At 42.8% G+C, this 19067-nt stretch overlaps 1 protein-coding gene across 4 annotated transcripts; it reads right to left on the reverse strand.

Moving 5' to 3' along the window:
- Positions 1–1626: 1626 nt before the first annotated feature.
- On the reverse strand, positions 1627–19067 carry rsrp1 (arginine/serine-rich protein 1). 4 transcript variants are annotated; one of them, XM_068011345.1, is made up of 6 exons: positions 18974–19067; positions 17107–17156; positions 14381–15352; positions 12767–12930; positions 8851–8949; positions 1627–2197 (listed from the first exon to the last, which is right to left on the reverse strand). In XM_068011345.1, exons 1-6 carry the CDS (start codon positions 19045–19047, stop codon positions 2051–2053), a joined length of 1506 nt encoding a protein of 501 aa, XP_067867446.1. In that variant the 5' UTR covers positions 19048–19067; the 3' UTR covers positions 1627–2050. The 4 variants fall into 4 exon arrangements, with proteins under 4 accessions (XP_067867446.1, XP_067867447.1, XP_067867449.1 ...); XM_068011346.1 differs by lacking the exon at positions 1627–2197 and adding an exon at positions 9512–9563; XM_068011348.1 differs by lacking the exons at positions 1627–2197; positions 8851–8949 and adding exons at positions 9527–9563; positions 12121–12157.

Raw genomic sequence — 19067 nt, forward strand, 5'->3', positions numbered from 1 at the left:
CTTGCTCTTTATATACATATGAAAAGCCTTGGGATTTTCCTTAATCCTGTTTGCCAATGACTTTTCATGACCCCTTTTAGCCCTCCCGACTCCTTGCTCAAGTTCCTTCCTACTGTCTTTATATTCAAGGGATTCGTCTGTTCCTAGCCTTCCAGCCCTTACAAATGCTTCCTTTTTCTTTTTGACTAGGCTCATAATATCCCGCATTATCCAAGGTTCCTTTAATTTGCCAAACCTATCCTTCTTCCTCACATGCTGGTCTTTCAAGACACCTACTGTCCTATCTACAGGGAGTCATGCATCCATAGTCTCCAGACAACATACCAGACCATTGAATCTTGTTCATTTTCCAGGAGCCTAGCCTTATCTGGAAATGTGTAACAATACTGCAACAACCATAAAGTCAGTTGTTCAGACAAAATGCTGTACTAAGTAAATCACTAATGTCCCAACAAATTGACAAAAAATCCTGATTCAATTACCTAGAAATGTTTTGTCAATAGTATCAAAAGCCTCGACATCCATTGACTTTAAAAGAGCCAAACCCCCCTACCAAGTGTTTGCACAGCTTGAAAGAATTGAATTTCAAAAAACTTACCAGGAACTGGTTTTCAAACAGAGGTGGTCACATGACATACCTGCCTGTGTAGCTCAGTTTGTGAATTGTGCCCCAGAAGACAGATAGTAACTGAACGCCAAGAAGCACCTCTCTCTCTCTCCCCATCTCCAGCAAAGTCCTAGGGGAGCTTTGGCTGCAGCTAAACCTCAAATCTACAGAGCTGCTCAGGCAACAACCAAGAGGACAGATAAAGCCTCTCTTCAGCCTTCCGGAACCAGAGAAACAAGCCTGAATTGTGCATGGCCCAGCAAAGACATCACAACTTTAACTTCAACTAAAGGATGTTGAAAATCAATTTGAATTCCATTTATTACAGACCTTCAACCTCCCAACTCTATCTTTTCCCCTCCATCTTTTTCCAGTGTGCGTGCAGCTCGCGTATGAATGAGAGCATGGATGAGTCACATTTTAGTAATTTAAACCAGTTTAGTGATAATGTTAAACTTACATCTTTCTTATTTAAACAAGAAAACCTGTTGATTGGTTAATTTGCAATTGTAATTAAAGTTAACAGGAGCAAGTGCTCACTGAGTTAAGTTAAATCACTGTTTAAAAGATCAACCCTGTTGCTGTCAAACCGGAGAAGGGGAGCCAGAGACCCCTTCCTCACCTGATCGTAACACAATATACAAAAGTAAACTCTGATCTAGGGAAAGCAAGACTTGACAATGACCTCAGATAGCATCTAGATACATGAAACTCAAATTATAAAATAAAATGTAGATAAGAACGAGGCAGGCAGAGAAAATTCTGGCTGTTGGAAGTCAATAATGGGCAGGCACATGTTAGGAGCTGCAGAATATCTGATGCATTACCGAAGTCTGCTACATTTATTGAATATGGTCAGTCTTGGCAAATTCAGTAATATTAGCAATAACCTAAAAACTCTTCCTTTTCCCCAAAATTAGAGAAAAGGTGTAAAAGTTTAACATTCAAAATCCACGCTATTGTTTCCTTGTAATTAACATTTCTTTGAACAAATAATTTATAAGCCATAGAAACACCAATTTAAATTCTCAAATTATCTTTATTGAATTCTGGAACAAGGTACACATCTACAAAACAAATGAAAGTATTTTGTTGCAAAAACAGAATAAAGTCCCACCTGAAATCTTGGGTAAATCGCCAGTATCTTACCTGCAAAACAGCAACTTATTTCAGAAGTATATTGCGTTGGGCATAAAATTATCATAGCCGAAATATATTAGCACAACTGCTAACCACATTTTGCTACACATGCTGTTTAGCCCAATTACATTTTTAACTTTCACAAAACTAAAATTGGAAACTTTGGATCAAGCTCAAGATAATGCTATACATTTCACAAATTAAGCTGAGTATTATCACAATATTCTGCTCAGCTATGTCAGGCTGATCAGAATAACTGGTCCTATGTACAAAAATATAATTTAATCCATTTTAAAAAGGTCCTCAACGAGCCTTTGTTTTATCAGCATTCTTGTGGCCATTATGTACTAGTACCCACTGTCCATATGGGCTTCCTTTCCGCTTGTGCTCGGGAGACTCTTTAGCAGAAGTGTTTGCAGTTTTTTGATTCAATGGTTTTGCCACTGCATTCTGCAAAAGAAAACGTCAATTAAACAGGGAGCAGCTGCCAAAAACAACCATAACTAGAAAAGCTTTATTTTACCATTGTTGATTAAAGTGATAATTTAAACCCACAAGTACCCTGGGCTTTGTCAACTTTATTCTAACTCAACTGTAACCAGAATGGGATTGCATGTTGGCATTTCAGTGAGTTATATAGAATTACACATTGCATCACAATAAGTTTGAACTCCGGCTCAGCTCCCGGATCCCGATCCCAGTAGCAGTACATCATTGTAAAAGGGACAATGGTGGGAGCTGATGAAATGTTTTATTACCTGCACCCTCCCCCCCCCCCCACCGGCATCCACCTACCTGTGTAGGGGACTTAACAACCCCACTGCCTTGTGGGCGTCTCAGGAGAGACAAAGGCTAAGGGAGTAAACCCCAACAGAAAATCCGGAGCTGAACCCTGAAGGCAGTCATGTGTCACCTTTGGCATGTTTCCAGCAGTTCCTGCAGCCATACTGCGGTGCTATAAGTCGTGCTCTACACTCCTTTGGACCCCACCAGGAAGGCCGAGAGGGGGGTTTTGACGCTTGGGCAACTCACAACCTCTACACATCCGCCCAGGCATGCGCCATGGAGAGTTCACTCCATAGTCGCCACAGTGAACAAATCAACACAGAAGGCAGCAGTTACAGGTTATAGGTCCAGCTCAATTGTCGTAGAGATTGGGCGCCTTTGTCGGTGGGAGGGGTCATCGCATCTCACTGGACAGCTACCGCCCACCTTAAACCGGGCAGCCCCCGGTCAGTAAGGTTCTGTCCCGCCACAGTCCACCCACTTCAATAGGTGCTTGGAGCTCAGGGTCATTGCCCGACAAGCGGACTGTAACACCACACCAAACAGTACGACCAAAAAAGGAAAGAAGGTACCAGCCCTTCGTTTTGCAAGCTGGAATGTCAGAACTGTGTCCTGGCCTGTCGGGAGACGTTACACAAATCAACGATTCTCAGAAGACCGCCGTTAACAACGAGCTCAGTAGACTCAATGTGGACATGGCAGCACTTCAGGAGACACGCCTCCCTGCGAGCGGATCTCGAAGAGAGCAAGACTACACCTTCTTCTGGCAGGGAAACTCTTTGCTCAGCAATATAGAGCCACCCTCAAATGGCTCGGAACGCATACTGTCCATCCGACTGTTCACCGCCTCTGGTCTAGTACACCTACTCAGCATCTATGCTCCAACACTCCACTCCCCACCTGAAGCTAAAGACCAGGAACTCCATAATTAGTAGCATCCCCAACACCGAACACCTGTTCCTGCTGGGGGACTTTAATGCTAGGGTTAGGGCCGACCATGACTCATGGCCCTCTTGCCTTGGGTGCTATGGCATTGGTAGAATGAGAATGGACAGAGATTGTTTGACTTGTGTACCTATCATAACCTCTGCATCACCAACTCATTCTTTCATACTAAACTGTCACCAGGTTTCTTGGAGGTACCCAAGATCACGTCGTTGGCACCAGCTGGACATCGTCACAAGGCGAGCCTCTTTAAAAGAGCGTACAAATTACATGCAGATTCCAGTGTGGACTGCGACACCGACCACTCCCTGGTGTGCAGCAAGGTTAGCCTCAAACCAAAGAAGCTGCATCACTCCAAGCAGAAAGGCCGCCCACACATCATTCACAGCTGTTACGCAAGTTTCTAAATTCACTTGAAAAAGCCCTTCAAAACACTCCCACAGGGGATGCAGAGACCAAGCGGGCCCACATCAGAGACGCCATCTATGAGTCAGCAACGACCACCGATGGCAAACGTGAGAAGCGGAATGCAGACTGGTTTCAATCTCACTTTGAAGAGCTGGAACCTGTCAAAGCCGCTAAGCGCATAGCACTGCTGAACTACAAGCCCCCAGCGAGTTTACATCCGTAACACTTAAAGCAGCCAGAACTGCTGCACAAAGAACAGCCAGGCGCTGCGCAAATGACTACTGGCAACACCTATGCAGTCATATTCAGCTGGCATCAGACACCAGGGCAGCACAGTGGCGCAGTGGTTAGCACCGCAGCCTCAGCTCCAGCGACCCAGGTTCAATTCTGGGTACTGCCTGTGTGGAGTTTGCAAGTTCTCCCTGTGTCTGCACGGGTTTCCTCCGGGTGCTCCGGTTTCCTCCCACATGCCAAAGACTTGCAGGTTGATAGGTTAATTGGCCATTATAAATTGCCCCTAGTATAGGTAGGTGGTAGGGAAATATAGGGACAGGTGAGGATGTGGTAGGAATATGGGATTAGTGTAGGATTAGTATAAATGGGTGGTTGATGGTCGGCACAGACTCGGTGGGCCGAAGGGCTTGTTTCAGTGCTGTATCTCTAAACTAAACAACTAAACTAAATATCAGAGGAATGTATGATGGCACGGAGAGCTTTTGAGCCAACCATCAAGATCACTCCCCTCAAATCTAAATCAGGGGACATGATCACTGACCAACGCAAGCAAATGGACCGCTGGGTGTAAAACTACCTAGAACTATACTCCAGGGAAAATGTTGTCACTGAGACCACCCTCAATGCAGCCCAATCTCTGCCAGTCATGGATGAGCTGGACGTACAGCCAACAAAATCAGAACTCAGTGATGCCATTGATTCTCTAGCCAGCAGAAAAACCCCTGGGAAGAGCGGCATTACCCCTGAAATCAAGAGTGCCAAGCCTGCTATACTTTCAGCACTGCATGAACTGCTTTGCCTGTGCTGGGATGAGGGAGCAGTACCACAGGATATGCGCAATGCCAATATCATCACCCTCTAAGAACAAGGGTGACCGCAGTGACTGCAACAACTACCGTGGAATCTCCCTGCTCAGCACAGTTGGGAAAGTCTTCACTTGAGTCGCTTTAAACAAGCTCCAGATGCTGGTTGAGCATGTCTACCCTGAGGCACAGTGTGGTTTTCGAGCAGAGATCCACCATTGACATGCTGTTCTCCCTTCGCCAGATACAGGAGAAATGACGTGAACAGATGCCCCTCTATGTTGCTGTCATTGATCTCACCAAAGCCTTTGACCTCGTCAGCAGATGTGGTCTCTTCAGAATACTAGAAAAGATCGGATGCCCACCAAAGCTACTAAGTATCATCACCTCATTCCATGACAATATGAAAGGCACAATTCAGCATAGCGGCGCCTCATCAGACCCCTTTCCTATCCTGAGTGGCGCGAAACAGGGCTGTGTTCTCGCACCTACACTGTTTGGGATCTTCTCCCTGCTGCTCTCACATGCGTTCAAGTCTTAAGAAGGAATTTTCCTCCACACAAGATCAGGTGGCAGGTTGTTCAACCTTGCCCGTCTAATAGCGAAGACCAAAGTACAGAAAGTCCTCATCAGGGAACTCCTCTTTGCTGGCGATGCTGCATTAACATCTCACACTGAAGAGTGTCTGCAGAGTCTCATCGACAGGATTGCGGCTGCCTGCACCGAATTTGGCCTAACCATCAGCCTCAAGAAAACGATCATGGGACAGGACGTCAGAAATGCCCCATCAATAAATATCGGCGAAAACACTCTGGAAGTGGTTCAAGAGTTCACCTACCTAGGCTCAACTATCACCAGGGAAGCTTGGATAACGCGAGATATTGTAAGCCTAGTCAAAAAGAAAAAGGAAGCATTTGTAAGGGCTGGAAGGCAAGGAACAGACCAAGCACTTGAGGAATATAAAGACAGTAGGAAGGAACTTAAGCAAGGAGTTAGGAGGGCTAAAAGGGGTCATGAAAAGTCATTGGCAAACAGGATTAAGGAAAATCCCAAGGCTTTTTATACATATATAAAGAGCAAGAGGGTAACCAGGGAAAGGGTTGGCCCACTCAAGGACGGAGATGGGAATCTGTGTGTGGAGCCAGAGGAAATGAGTGAGGTGCTAAATGAGTACTTTGCATCAATATTCACCAAACAGAAGGACTTGGTGGATGATGAGCCTAGGGAAGGGAGTGTAGATAGTCTCAGTCAGCTCATTATCAAAAAGGAGGTGCTGTTGGGTGTCTTGCAAAGCATTAAGGTAGATAAGTCCCCAGGGCCTGATGGGATCTACCCTAGAATACTGAGGGAGGCAAGGGAAGAAATTGCTGGGGCCTTGACAGAAATCTTTGCATCCTCATTGGCTACAGGTGAGGTCCCAGAGGACTGGAGAATAGCCAATTTGCTCCTTTGATTAAGAAGGGTGGCAAGGATAATCTAGGAAATTATAGGCCGGTGAGCCTTACGTCAGTGGTAGGGAAACTATTGAGGGGATTATTCGGGACAGGATTTACTCCCATTTGGAAACAAACGAACATATTAGCTAGAGACAGCATGGTTTTGAGAAGGGGAGGTCATGTCTTACTAATTTGATTGGGTTTTTTGAGGAAGTGACGAAGATGATTGATGAAGGAAGGGCAGTGGATGTTATCTATATGGACTTCAGTAAAGCCTTCGACAAGGTCCCTCATGGCAGACTGGTACAAAAGGTGAAGTCACACGGGATCAGAGGAGACAGAGGGTATCAGTGGAAGGGTGTTTTTCTGAATGGAGGGATGTGACTAGTAGTGTTCCGCAGGGATCAGTGCTGGGACCTTTGCTGTTTGTAGTATATATAAATGATTTGGAGGAAAATGTAGCTGGTCTGATTACAAAGTTTGCGGATGACAAAGGTTGGTGGACTTGCGGATAATGATGAGGATCGTCAGAGGATACAGCAGGATATCGATCGGTTGGAGACTTGGGCGGAGAAATGGCAGATGGAGTTTAATCCGGACAAATGTGAGGTAATGCATTTTGGAAGGTCTAATGCAGGTGGGAGGTATACAGTAAATGGCAGAACCCTTAGGAGTATTGATAGGCAGAGATATCTGGGCGTACAGGTCCACAGGTCACTGAAAGTGGCAACGTAGGTGAATAAGGTAGTCAAGGCGGCATGCTTGCCTTCATCGGTTGGGGCATAGAGTATAAAAATTGGCAAGTCATGTTGCAGCTGTACAGAACCTTAGTTAGGCCACACTTAGAATATTGCATGCAATTCTGGTCGCCACACTACCAGAAGGACGTGGAGGCTTTGGAGAGGGCACAGTGGTGGTATACCAGGATGTTGCCTGGTCTGGAGGGTATTAGCTATGAAGAGAGGTTGGAAAAACTCGGATTGTTTTCACTGGAACGACAGAGGTGGAGGAGCGACATGATAGAAGTTTACAAAGTCATGAGCGGCATGGACAGAGTGGATAGTCAGAAGCTTTTTCCCAGGGTGGAAGAGTCAGTTACTAGGGGACATAGGTTTAAGGTGTGAGGGGCAAAGTTTAGAGGGGATGTGCGAGGCAAGTTTTTTTTTTATACAGGGGGTGGAGCGTCTGGAACCTGCTGCCAGGGGAGGTGGTGCTGGAAGCAGATACGATAGCGACATTTAAGAAACATCTTGACAAATACATGAATTGGAAGGGAATAGAGGGATATGGGCATCGCAAGTGCAGAAGGTGTTAGTTTAGGCAGGCATCAAGATCGGCGCAGTCTTGGAGGGCCGAATGGCCTGTTCCTGTGCTGTACTGTTCTTTGCAACCTGTCTCTCGATGCAGAATTCAACAAGCGCATGGGAAAGGCTTCCTCTGCTATGTCCAGACTGGCCAAGAGAGTGTGGGAAAATGGTGCACTGACAGAACACAAAAGTCCAAGTGTATCAAGCCTGTGTCCTCAGTACCTTGCTCTACGGCAGCGAGGCCTGGACAACATACGTCAGCCAAGAGCGACATCTCAATTCATTCCATCTTCTTTGTCTCCGGAGAATCCTTGGCATCAGGTGGCAGAACTGTATCTCCAACACAGAAGTCCGAGGCAGCCAACATCCCCAGCATATACACCCTACCAAACCAGCGGCGCCTGAGATGGCTTGGCCATGTGAGCCACATGGAAGATGGCAGGATCCCCAAGGACACATTGTACAGTGAGCTAGTCACTGGTATCAGACCCACCGGCCATCCTAGTCTCTGCTTTAAAGACGTCTGCAAACGCGACATGAAGTCCTGTGACATTGATCACAAGTCATGGGAGTCAGTTGCCAACGATCGCCAGAGCTGGCAGGCAACCATGAAGGTGGGGCTAAAGTGTGGCGAGTCGAAGAGACTTAGCAGTTGGCAGGAAAAAAGACAGAAGCGCAAGGAGAGCGCCAACTGTGTAACAGCCCCATCAACCAATTTTATCTGCAGCACCTGTGGAAGAGTCTGTCACTCTAGAATTGGGCTTTATAGCCACTCCAGGCACTGCTTCACAAACCACTGACCACCTCCAGGCGCTTACCCATTGTCTCTCGAGACAAGGAGGCCAAAGAGGAAGGAGGAAGATACAAGTTTGAAACCACTTCAAATAGGTAGTCTTGCATCAACTTTAGTTTCACATCAACTACATTATAATGTACTAACATAACCAAAACTCCTCCTCACAGGGCAGAAACCAGTCAAAAATCATACTGGTGTAAAAACAGTAGATAGCATTTAACTGTAGTATCCGAGCAGGAAAACAACTGCATATTGTGCTTGGAGAGATGCTGCAAATTTCTCAACCAAATACATTTTCCTAAGTAAAAAATTACAAGCAACAATCCAAAACCTAGATGGCCAAGAGGGAAAGAATGCAGTAATGTTTTGTTTATACATTTCTACTCACTTTAACACTGAAAGCTATCCAGTGGTTGGTTTCCATCCTTGCAGTGGCACTTAGTAATTTCTGAATTGGTTTATCCTCTTCAGCTTCTTTTTTGTATTCCTGCACAAAAATACAGAAAGCCCACAGGTTAATCTTAAAAGTGGCCAATCTAATGTAAATTGTGACCCACATTTCAGTCTCTTCAGGATGAAACATTTGTAGCACTGGTTGGACAGACCCAACATTACAACACTGACTTTTGAGTAATAAATGTCACTATTGTTCTACCTGATGTGGTAGAATCTGCAGAAGTGTTGCTATTGCTCCTTGTGGCTTGTCACCATACTATTTCTGTAAATTTGCACCAATAGCTTAGAATTCATCAAACCTTATTTTAGCATGCTGACCCAAGGATACAAGAATGAGACTTGGAATGTTGAAGTTCCAGAACTTCTGATCCACTGATCAAGCTTAATGGGCACCAATTACTTCAATTTAGTCAATGGTTCTGATCAATGCAAATTACCACTGAACATTTCAATTTTTTAGTTCATTTTCAACTTCAGAGTTCAAAATGCTTCTGAGCATTTTTAGTAATGTGTTAATCACTACTACAAATGTAGAACTGTATACAGCTGTGTCGATAAGGTATATTCTAGGCTATAAAAGCCAATAAACTTATCTTCAAAAACTGTTGACCTCTTCTTCGGCAAAGATCTGATATTCAAAACTTCCTGGAACACAGTGAATAAGTTATGAGGACACAAAAATCCTAGAACAAAGCTTATGCATGGTCAATACTGAATCCAAAAGCAGCATCTAGTCAAAACTTAACTTCATATGCCTCGACCGGAAGTGTAAGTGCAGGAAATAGAATTTTTTAGTTAAAGCAAAAACTTAAGTGCTACTATTTATCAATTTGAAGCATGCCAGCACACTTCAAGAACTGATCAGATTGCATCAGTAACCACTGTTTGGAAACTTTAATACTTTAACTCTGTTCCATGCTTTGCACTAGAATGTACACAATGTATTCCCTATGGTCTGGAACAGTCGGTTTTGTTTTCCTCTGCTTCTTGAGTGACAAGTGTGCTTTTGGGCCCAGCATCAGACCAAGCACTCCAAGGTCAAGTGCAATGTGGACACATTCAAAGTCAAGCTCCCTCCAGACTACCTCTGATTATGCATCGTACCTCAACCTCAAAAAAGCACTATAATACTAGTCAACTTTTCCACTTTCAAATACCATTACATGATACCAAAATTAAAAGGTCAATCCAATGCCAAATTGTGGGCACAGACCTGCTCAGAAGACAGACAGGCAATCCTATTGCACTCAAAAGACAGACCGGGCTTTATTTGAACACAGCTCCAACTAAACCCACATTTTAAACTTGAATTTCAAATGCTGGAAGAGTCTGGTACATTATAGGTCACTTGGATGGTTTGAACTGTTGGCAATACTATTAATGCACAATACATTGCCTAAATTATTTGTGCATCCATTACAAATACACCAAGTTTATGAAACTGGCATTTACTGATTTGCCATATTTATAGAATCCTCAATACTTAGATTCTACTACAAGTACGTAGAAAACCTATGGGACACTTTTTAATCTAACTACTAAAAACCTTTGATAAGGTACCATACATGGTTAGGTTCATAACAAGGTCAGGGCATGTGGAATCACAAGACAAATAGCTGGATGGATAGCAAATTGACTACAAAAGAAAGTGAAGAGCACGGGGAAAGGGTAGTTATTCAGATTGGAGACAGTAGAAAGTGGTGGTCCACAAGGATAAGTGCTGGGACCCCTGTTATTCATAACTGGCATTAATGATTTGTAATCAGGAACAAGTAACAATCAAGATTTGCAGAAATTGGAGGATATGACTAACACTAAAGAATGCAACATAATACATGGATGCATAAGAAAACTTCTAGACTGTTAAAAGAACTTTAACATAGATAAATGAGGTGATGCACTTTGGTAGGAACAACAGAATCACCTACACCTTGGAAAAGAAGAAACCGAATGGGGTACAAAGGGATCGAGGGGTACAGGTGAGCAAATTAAAAGCAGCACCACAGGACATCAAAGCAATTAAAATGCCAAAACATTGGGATTTATTTCTTCGGGTGCAGAACTCAAAAGTAGTGGTTGCGTTAATCTTGTTGGAATGGACCCTGGTCAGGTCACACAGAATACTGTGAAGAGTTCTGGTCTCCACACTACGAAAAGGACATGACACTAGAGTGCAAAAACGATTTACAAGGATGGTACAAGAACAGAGAGATTACAGCTATCAGAAAAGATTGAACAGGATGGGGCTTTTTGTTTTCTGGAAAAGAGAAGACTTGGAGGTGAACTGATAGAGGTCTTTAAAAATTACAAATGGATTGGACAGGGTAGATGTGGAATGTTTTCACTTGCGAAAGAATCCAAAACTAGATTTCATAAATACAGAACTTACTAATAAATTCATAGGGAAATGAGGAGAATTTTCTTTACTCAGTGGTTAGAATGTGGAAATGATTGAGGCGAACAGCTTTCAAAAAGAAACTAGATGAGTACATGAAAAAAAAGGGGACCAGAAAGATATGCTGAAAGGCTGAGATGAGGTAGCTGAAATGGGAGGAAACTGAGTATAAACACCAGCATAGACTAGTTGGACAGAATCGCCTATTTCTATGGCTTATACTCTATGTAAATAAAGGAACTGTATTTCCATTACAAGTTCTGACAGCCTATAGAGCATGATGATCCTATATATGTTGATGTCTCCATCAAGATTTTATTATATCATTTGAGTGCCAGAATCAAAATGCATCCTGACAAGTCTCCTTCAGAAATAACAGGCAATACAACATATCAAAGAACCAACATACTGTACTGCCTTGTCTTCTGAGTGAAAGTACAGACCCAGCTTCCTCCATTCTCTTAACTCCCCATTGGCCATACACAGATCTCCCTGACAAAAAAAAACAGGAGAAGGGACAGTAAAAGTAGACAGTTTTTTTCCTACCACACCTTATAGTGGGCAGCCAACTGCAGGATTTCTCTGGAACAGAGCCACATGCTGTGTGAAATATTGATGTATTCACAAAAGTGACATTGCACCATCACACAAAGATCTTAGAGCTTTCTCGCTTAGTATTAGCAGTGGGTATACAGTGCCCCAGTTTCATTTATAGCATGAAGTTTGAGAGCCAATTGTTCCTTTAATCATATTACATTGGCCAAGCTGCCCCCAAACACTGCACACACGCAGATACAAAGATACCACCTCATATCTTCAAGAAGTGCAGTCCATTTCAAGGCTTCTATAAAACAGAAATAAATCAAGTCACACAAACTAATTTTAGTTTTTATATATATGGGAAGTGTTTGAATGACATGTTGACAAACTACAGCAGAGCTGAATTATTACTGTGCATTACAATTTCCAACATTACAACAGTGAGTAGATGTCAAAAGTATTTAACTGGCTATAAAACACTTTGGGACATCCTGAGGTTGTGAAAAACACTATACAAGTGCAAGTTCTTTGTTTTCCTTACAGCGTAAGTGAGCACAGAACATATTCTACTATTGCTTGGTAGGAATTGCTACATGCTGCAAGTACCTTACTGTTGTGCACCATCAGAAACATTATTGTGAAAATAAAACTGAACTTTTATCAGAGTAATGTAGATATTAAACCAATGTAACAATTGAGTTGGAAAAAGACAACTCAATTTATTCTACTTCACCGCAGGAATACCAGTCTGCAACAGTCAAAACTTCGGTGAACTGACAGCCAATTTATTAAAGATCATACAACCCACTGCACGAGAGTGGGTATTCAAATATTTAAGATAGAATATACCTTCTTGTACATTTAGACATGCAATTATAGCATTTAATTATAGTATACATAATTCACCACTCACCTTTCTGGTCAGTTCTTTTACTGCATCATTATTAGTTTTCATTGTGAAAAGTCTCTCATTCTTGAGGGAACTGGCAGGCTTCAGACTAGGAGGAATGCGGATGTTGTCCTTTCCCAATAATTTATCAGCATTTGCCTTTGCTATTTCAAGCAACTTCTTTTTTTCTGAAAAAAAATTATGTACCAAATTTTAGGTTGCAACTCCAAGTTTTTGAAAACATGGATTAAGAGTACAAAGTGCTGATTAACAGATTAACAGTACTGTTTCACAATAGATCTACCTTCAATAAAAAAAAACTGAACACAAGCTAAGGCACTTGCAGTTGAACTTAGACCGATACGGACTGAAACTGATTATATTTAATCTAAAAATGCTGGAACCACTCAGCAGGTCTGGCAGCATCTGTGGAAAGAGAAGCAGAGTTAACGTTTCTTCTGAAGGGTCACTGATCCGAAACGTTAACTCTGCTTCTCTGTCCACAGATGCTGCCAGACCTGCTGAGTGGTTCCAGCATTTCTTGTTTTTATTTCAGATTTCCAGCATCTGCAGTATTTTGATTTAATGATATTTAATCTAGTTTATTTTAAGAAAATGCAGATGTTACTTTCCTTGTTGTGCACGGAACACATGACTCCCATAAATGAGCATTCAGAGATCCTGTGACTTTAAACACAATACTGGATAATGTAACATGCCCAGGAATCAAACAGTAACTCTTGGTTTCTTCGTCAGCTTATTGGACATGTCACATGCCCAAGTGCCATCTCTCCTTGACTTTGAAAGGCAACAGAACAAACACCATTGTATAGCACTATTTATAAACTACCAAATGGCTTATTAATAAATAGCTACATGAATAGTAGCTGAATAGTAGATATACAGTAATAAATGTGCCTTCACTGTTCCTCAAAGTAGAGATAGTAACATTTCCAGTGCTGAAACTCTATGCAACTAGACTTTGCATAGATTGTCACTGCTAACCTTTCACTGAGCCTCCTGCCACTGATAGATTCAGAAGGACTGATGTCTGTTCAAGATATGCAAAGGAAATCAAAATATGTATATCTCTTTCCCAACTGCACCATGATAGCAAACACACACAATACATCAGATTAATTGCTTAAGCTCCCCAAAAACTGCTTGCAAGGTAATGGCTCCGGAAGCTGTCCATATTTAATAGTTTGCATGTGAACAACACCCAGATATACATGTAAATGCATCAAATCAAAATGAATCAACACAGTCCACCATCCACCTAACAGCTGCTGAAGAATCCAACTGTCATTTAATTTCAATAGCCCACTTTGAATTCAAAGGTTACACTTAAAAGGTATTTACACAATGCCACCTTGCTACATGAAAGGTATAACCTGTTTCACAGCATTTTATGCAAACAGATTTTTTTTTTTTTTGCTTTAAGCAAACATGGTTTTCACCTCAATGATAGCACAATGAAAGGACAAAACAAAGATTATAGCCCTATAGGCAAAATAACAGCATTTTGCCAATATTTTAAGAGACCCACTTTGTACCAAAGTATTATGGCCAGATTATGTCTCTGTTCTTTAGAAACTACAGTGCAATACTCACATTCCTATTCTCAAAGTAGCTTACCGTTCTGCGTTAAGCGGATAGATCTGCCCCTTGATCTGCTTCGGCTTCTGTGTGATGGCGGTTGGGTTCGGCACGCAAAGCCACAGTAACTCCTCCGAAGCCTGGATGGTGACCTAGATGATCTTGAGTGGGATCTTTGGTACCTTAGGCTAGACCTTGGCCTTTGGTATGACCTAGAGCAGGGTACGTAGCATCTAGATCTTGACCTGTATCTATGTGGCGACCTGTATCTACGAGGTGACTGATAAGACATTCGGTATCTGGATCTTCGGTAACAAGACCTTGACCAGCTTCTAGACCGGGACCTTGAATGGGCTCGCCTTGATCTTCTGTAACTCCTCTTCAGTGATATATGTCTGCCTCTTGAAGCTAAAGAACTATCATCTGAACTTGACCTGTACCTCTCTAAAGACACCACCGAACCTGATCGGGAGCTGCCTGAAGACGACACTGAACTCGACCGGGAGTGATCTGAAGAGGACACTGAACTCGACCGGGAGCGATCTGAAGAGGACACTGAACTCGACTGGGAGCGATCTGAAGAGGACACTGAACTCGACCGGGAGCGATCTGAAGAGGACACTGAACTCGACCGGGAGCGATCTGAAGAGGACACTGAACTCGACCGGGAGCGATCTGAAGAGGACACTGAACTCGACCGGGAGCGATCTGAAGACAATATTAAACCTGATCGAGAACTACCTGAAGATGACCCTGAACTTGATTGGGAGATTTTAGACCTCTTGATGCCAAGTGTTCTGGAATGTGATTTTCTCTCATACTTTTCAATCTTCTGACAAGGAGAAGCAAGTCTCAATCCATCCACACCAGCAGCTATATTTTCAGTCTTCTGTTCCTCTGCATTGCATCCATCTGTTCCCCACTTGATTTTAATGTTTTTCTCAGACAGATCCTCCATTTCAGAATCTGATTTCAGAACATGATCACATCTTTGCTGCAAATTCATTTCACCTAAAAGATTAAGAACTACATTCAAATGGCAGTAAACACAAACCTCCTTTCGTTAGCCATATTGAACACATACATAATTACGCAAGTAAATCTAGTAATAACTGAATTACAACCATTGTTGCTATTTTTCATTATTTTACACTGACAGTTGAATTCAGTGGTATAATACTAACCAAATATAGCACCTCATGGAGGGCACAGGAGGCCATTCAGTTCATCATGCTTGTGCCAGCTCTTTGAAAGAGTTGGCAAATTGATTCCACTTCTTGACTCTTTCCCCATAGCCCAGCACATTTATCCTTTTCAAGTACTGTAAATTTTAATTCCCTTTTTGAAAAGGGACCGTTGAATCTGCTTCCACCACCCTTTCAAGCAGTGTATTCCAGACCATAATTCACTACATGAAATTAATTCTCCTCACTCTTCCCTCTGATCTTTGCCAATTATCTTAAATGTGCCCTCTGGTTGCTTACCCACCCACCAGCAGAAACAGTTTCTCCTTAGTTACACTATCAGAACCCCTCAATTTTCAGCACCTCTAATAAATCTCCCCATAACCTTCTCTATGCTAAGGGAAACAATCCCAGCTTCTCTTTTCTCCACATAACCCACCACTCCGCTGGAATCATTACAGTAAATCCCCATTGCACCCCCTCCAAGGCCTGGATATCCTTCCAAAAGCAGCATATGAACTTCACATTTTGAGGTTCAACTGCAAATACAGTAATTCTTCCAGGTTTGGAGTCAACCTTTACCACAAACTTTTTTAAAACCTCCAATTGGATAGACTTAAAATTCTCAGTGCAAACAACATCAAACTTTCCAATTTGAGTTTCTATCAAACGAAAAAATTTCACGAATGGGACACAGCTTCAACTTACAATTGAATAGACACTTTCATATTGTTTTTCTACCTCCAATTTCTATAGCACAAGTCAGCCAGAGCCAATGACCAACCAAAATTTTAGATCAATAAGGAAGCCACAATTTTCATGGGTTTTACTTGTTTGTCAGTTTTAATAGGATTAGTAAATGCAGTGCCACAGCAGGTTTTGGTGGTAAGTAATGAAGCCACACCACAACGTTGGAAAGATGTGTTACTGTGCACAGATGTATACATCTACATACCGATGACAATGCATCAGGCATTAATGCTCCATATGCTAGCACAGATTAGTGTTCAAGCCAGTGGGGCGGTGCGGTAGTTCAGAAAGTAGTGTTGAGGCCACTAGATCATCCAGGATCTTACTGAAATGGCAGGGCAGGCTCAAGGAGCTGAATGGCCTACTCCTATTTCTTTTCAGTCAACATTACCTCTCCTACACATTCAGACAGTGAGACTAGCAGCACAAGAGGAATTTTGGGAGTGCAGTGCTTTTGGAGCACCAAGATTCAGTCAATAGCACAAATCCCATGAGTTACAAACATTTAATTTCAGCCCTGCTATCTATTAGAAATTGCTAGAGAATGGCAAGCTCTCAAATACTCCACTGCAGTTCCAAAGGGACACCAGAATGGTCCTCAGTGATGCTTTTAAAAACAAACATTGAATACAAAATTCATACTCTATAAAGACCCCTATCGCTACACAACATTCAAATCATTACAGATCTTTTGTCTTTTAAAATGATGGTCAGCAGACCAAACACCAAGCATAGCTTCTCTCCTAGGCATCATGGAACATTGGGCCCACTGATTCTCAACTGTTAGTGAAGACAGAAAAATCTAGCAAGTAATAAAACAATTAAACTTACCATAGCTGGATTTGTCTCTCATTTCCCAGGAGAAACCAACTGAGTTTAGCCTGTTAACACAAAATATACTTATTAAGCAGTTTAGTTCAGAACCATATGTAGTTAAGGCAATTTTTAAAAATTAACAAAAAGTTTTAGGACAGGACAGGCATTACTGGCTCCCACAGTTAATAATCTACTGTGTTTATAAAAATATACTCAACTCACCCGATTACCTACCTCCACACCTACCTTTGCCCATCTACTACAGAAAGTTTTATCCAGTCTTACTCTATTCCAGATTCAACTACTCCAATGCTCTTCCAGATGGCCTTCCATAAACTTCAGTTTAGTTAAAATTATGCTGCTCCCACCATCTCGAACTAAGTCCTGCTCACATTCTTGTCTTCACTAACCTACATTGGCTTTAGTAGACCTGGAGTCAAAGTTAACTTTTATTTAAAACCCGCAATGGCCTCACCCCCTCCCCATCTCTAACCTACTCCAGCCCTACAACTCACTCCAACTCAGTTTCCTCTCACTCTGCCCAATTGTGCATCTTGTCCTCCTTATGCCTCATGCGTTCAGCTATCTAGGCTCTATTCCCCAAACACCTCTATCTTCCTCAGCTTTTAATCACCCTTCATATCTCCTTTGGCACAGCATTCACTGTTTGACAATACCCCTATACAGCACATTGTGATGTTTTTTATACATGATAAATGCAAGATGTTATTACATTACAGCTTTTACACAATTATTTGATAAGTCAGTGGTTACCTTAAAACCCAAATAAAGGATTCAAAGGCAAAAAAAACATGCATTTTATTCAGCTTCATCACCACTACCAAGAATTGAGTCAATCGCTTTCTCGAAACTTCTCCACTGCTCAAGGATTCACAGAACAAACTGTGGGATAGCCAGAGGGAGGAACCAGAGAATGAGCTAATCAGTTACTAGTCAGCAGCTCAGCTTTTAACAGCATAAACATCCTTCTCTTATGTAGAAATACAACCTCTTTCTTTGTGCAGGAACTAAGATAGCGAAAATGACCAATATCGTAAACGCAATGTAGTTTTTAAACATATGCAACAGGTTAAACTCAGTGCATTTCATTTTAAGTTAGCAATTCATCTTTGTTATGACAGTCTTAAAAAGAAATATTAATAAGTATATCAATCTAAGCTTTGACCCAATCTCTGACAGCAATACAACCCAAACACCGTCCTTGAACCTACACCCTCCCTGGCAACCCAACCCATGGACTTTGGCCCCACACCCTCCCTGGCAACCCAACCCATGGACTTTGGCCCCACACCCTCCCTGGCAACCCAAACACTGCCCTCAACCCCACACCCTCCCCTGGCAACCCAAACACTGCCCTTGACCCCACACCCTCCCCTGGCAACCCAAATACTGCCCTCAACCCCACACCCTCCCTGGCAACCCAAACACTGCCCTCAACCCCACACCCTCCCCTGGCAACCCAAACACTGCCCTCAACCCCACACCCTCCCCTGGCAACCCAAATACTGCCCTCAACCTCACACCCTCCCCTGGCAACCTAAACACTACCCTCGACCTCACACCCTCCCCTGGCAACCCAAATACTGCCCTCGACCCCACACCCTCCCTTGGCAACGCGACCCATTGACTTTAACCCATTCCCTCCCTTAACAATCCGACTCTGGTCCTGGCCCCAACCCCTCACGGAACAACCAGTCAGAAGGTCGCCATCTCCGCGTTCACTCTCAGTTCGTCACAAGTGCGTCACAACCGAATGCCACGACTTTAAACAGTTTGATAAAATCAGATTACCCCCGCCACACCAAAAAAATGAGACAAAATAATTCTGTATCCCAGGTCCTTCTTATTCTACAAAACTCACAGATTACAATCACAGGCTTGATTCTTCAGCAATTCTGGAGTGCCGCAACCCGACACCACACTAGTGATCACCATCTTATCACTGAAGCAAACGC

The sequence above is a fragment of the Heterodontus francisci genome, chromosome 31 (genome assembly GCF_036365525.1).
Source record: "Heterodontus francisci isolate sHetFra1 chromosome 31, sHetFra1.hap1, whole genome shotgun sequence".
NCBI classification, from domain to species: Eukaryota; Metazoa; Chordata; class Chondrichthyes; order Heterodontiformes; family Heterodontidae; genus Heterodontus; species Heterodontus francisci.

Excerpts from the sequence above, each read along its gene's own strand:
- rsrp1 (XM_068011345.1), bottom strand. The coding sequence starts at position 19,047 with ATGGTGATCACTAGTGTGGTGTCGGGTTGCGGCACTCCAGAATTGCTG. Across the intron at positions 17,157-18,973 it reads CAAGCCTGTGATTGTAATCT|GCTAAACTCAGTTGGTTTCT; the intron begins GTGAGTTTTGTA and ends TTGTGTTAACAG. Across the intron at positions 8,950-12,766 it reads TAAAAGAACTGACCAGAAAG|GAATACAAAAAAGAAGCTGA; the intron begins GTGAGTGGTGAA and ends ATTTTTGTGCAG.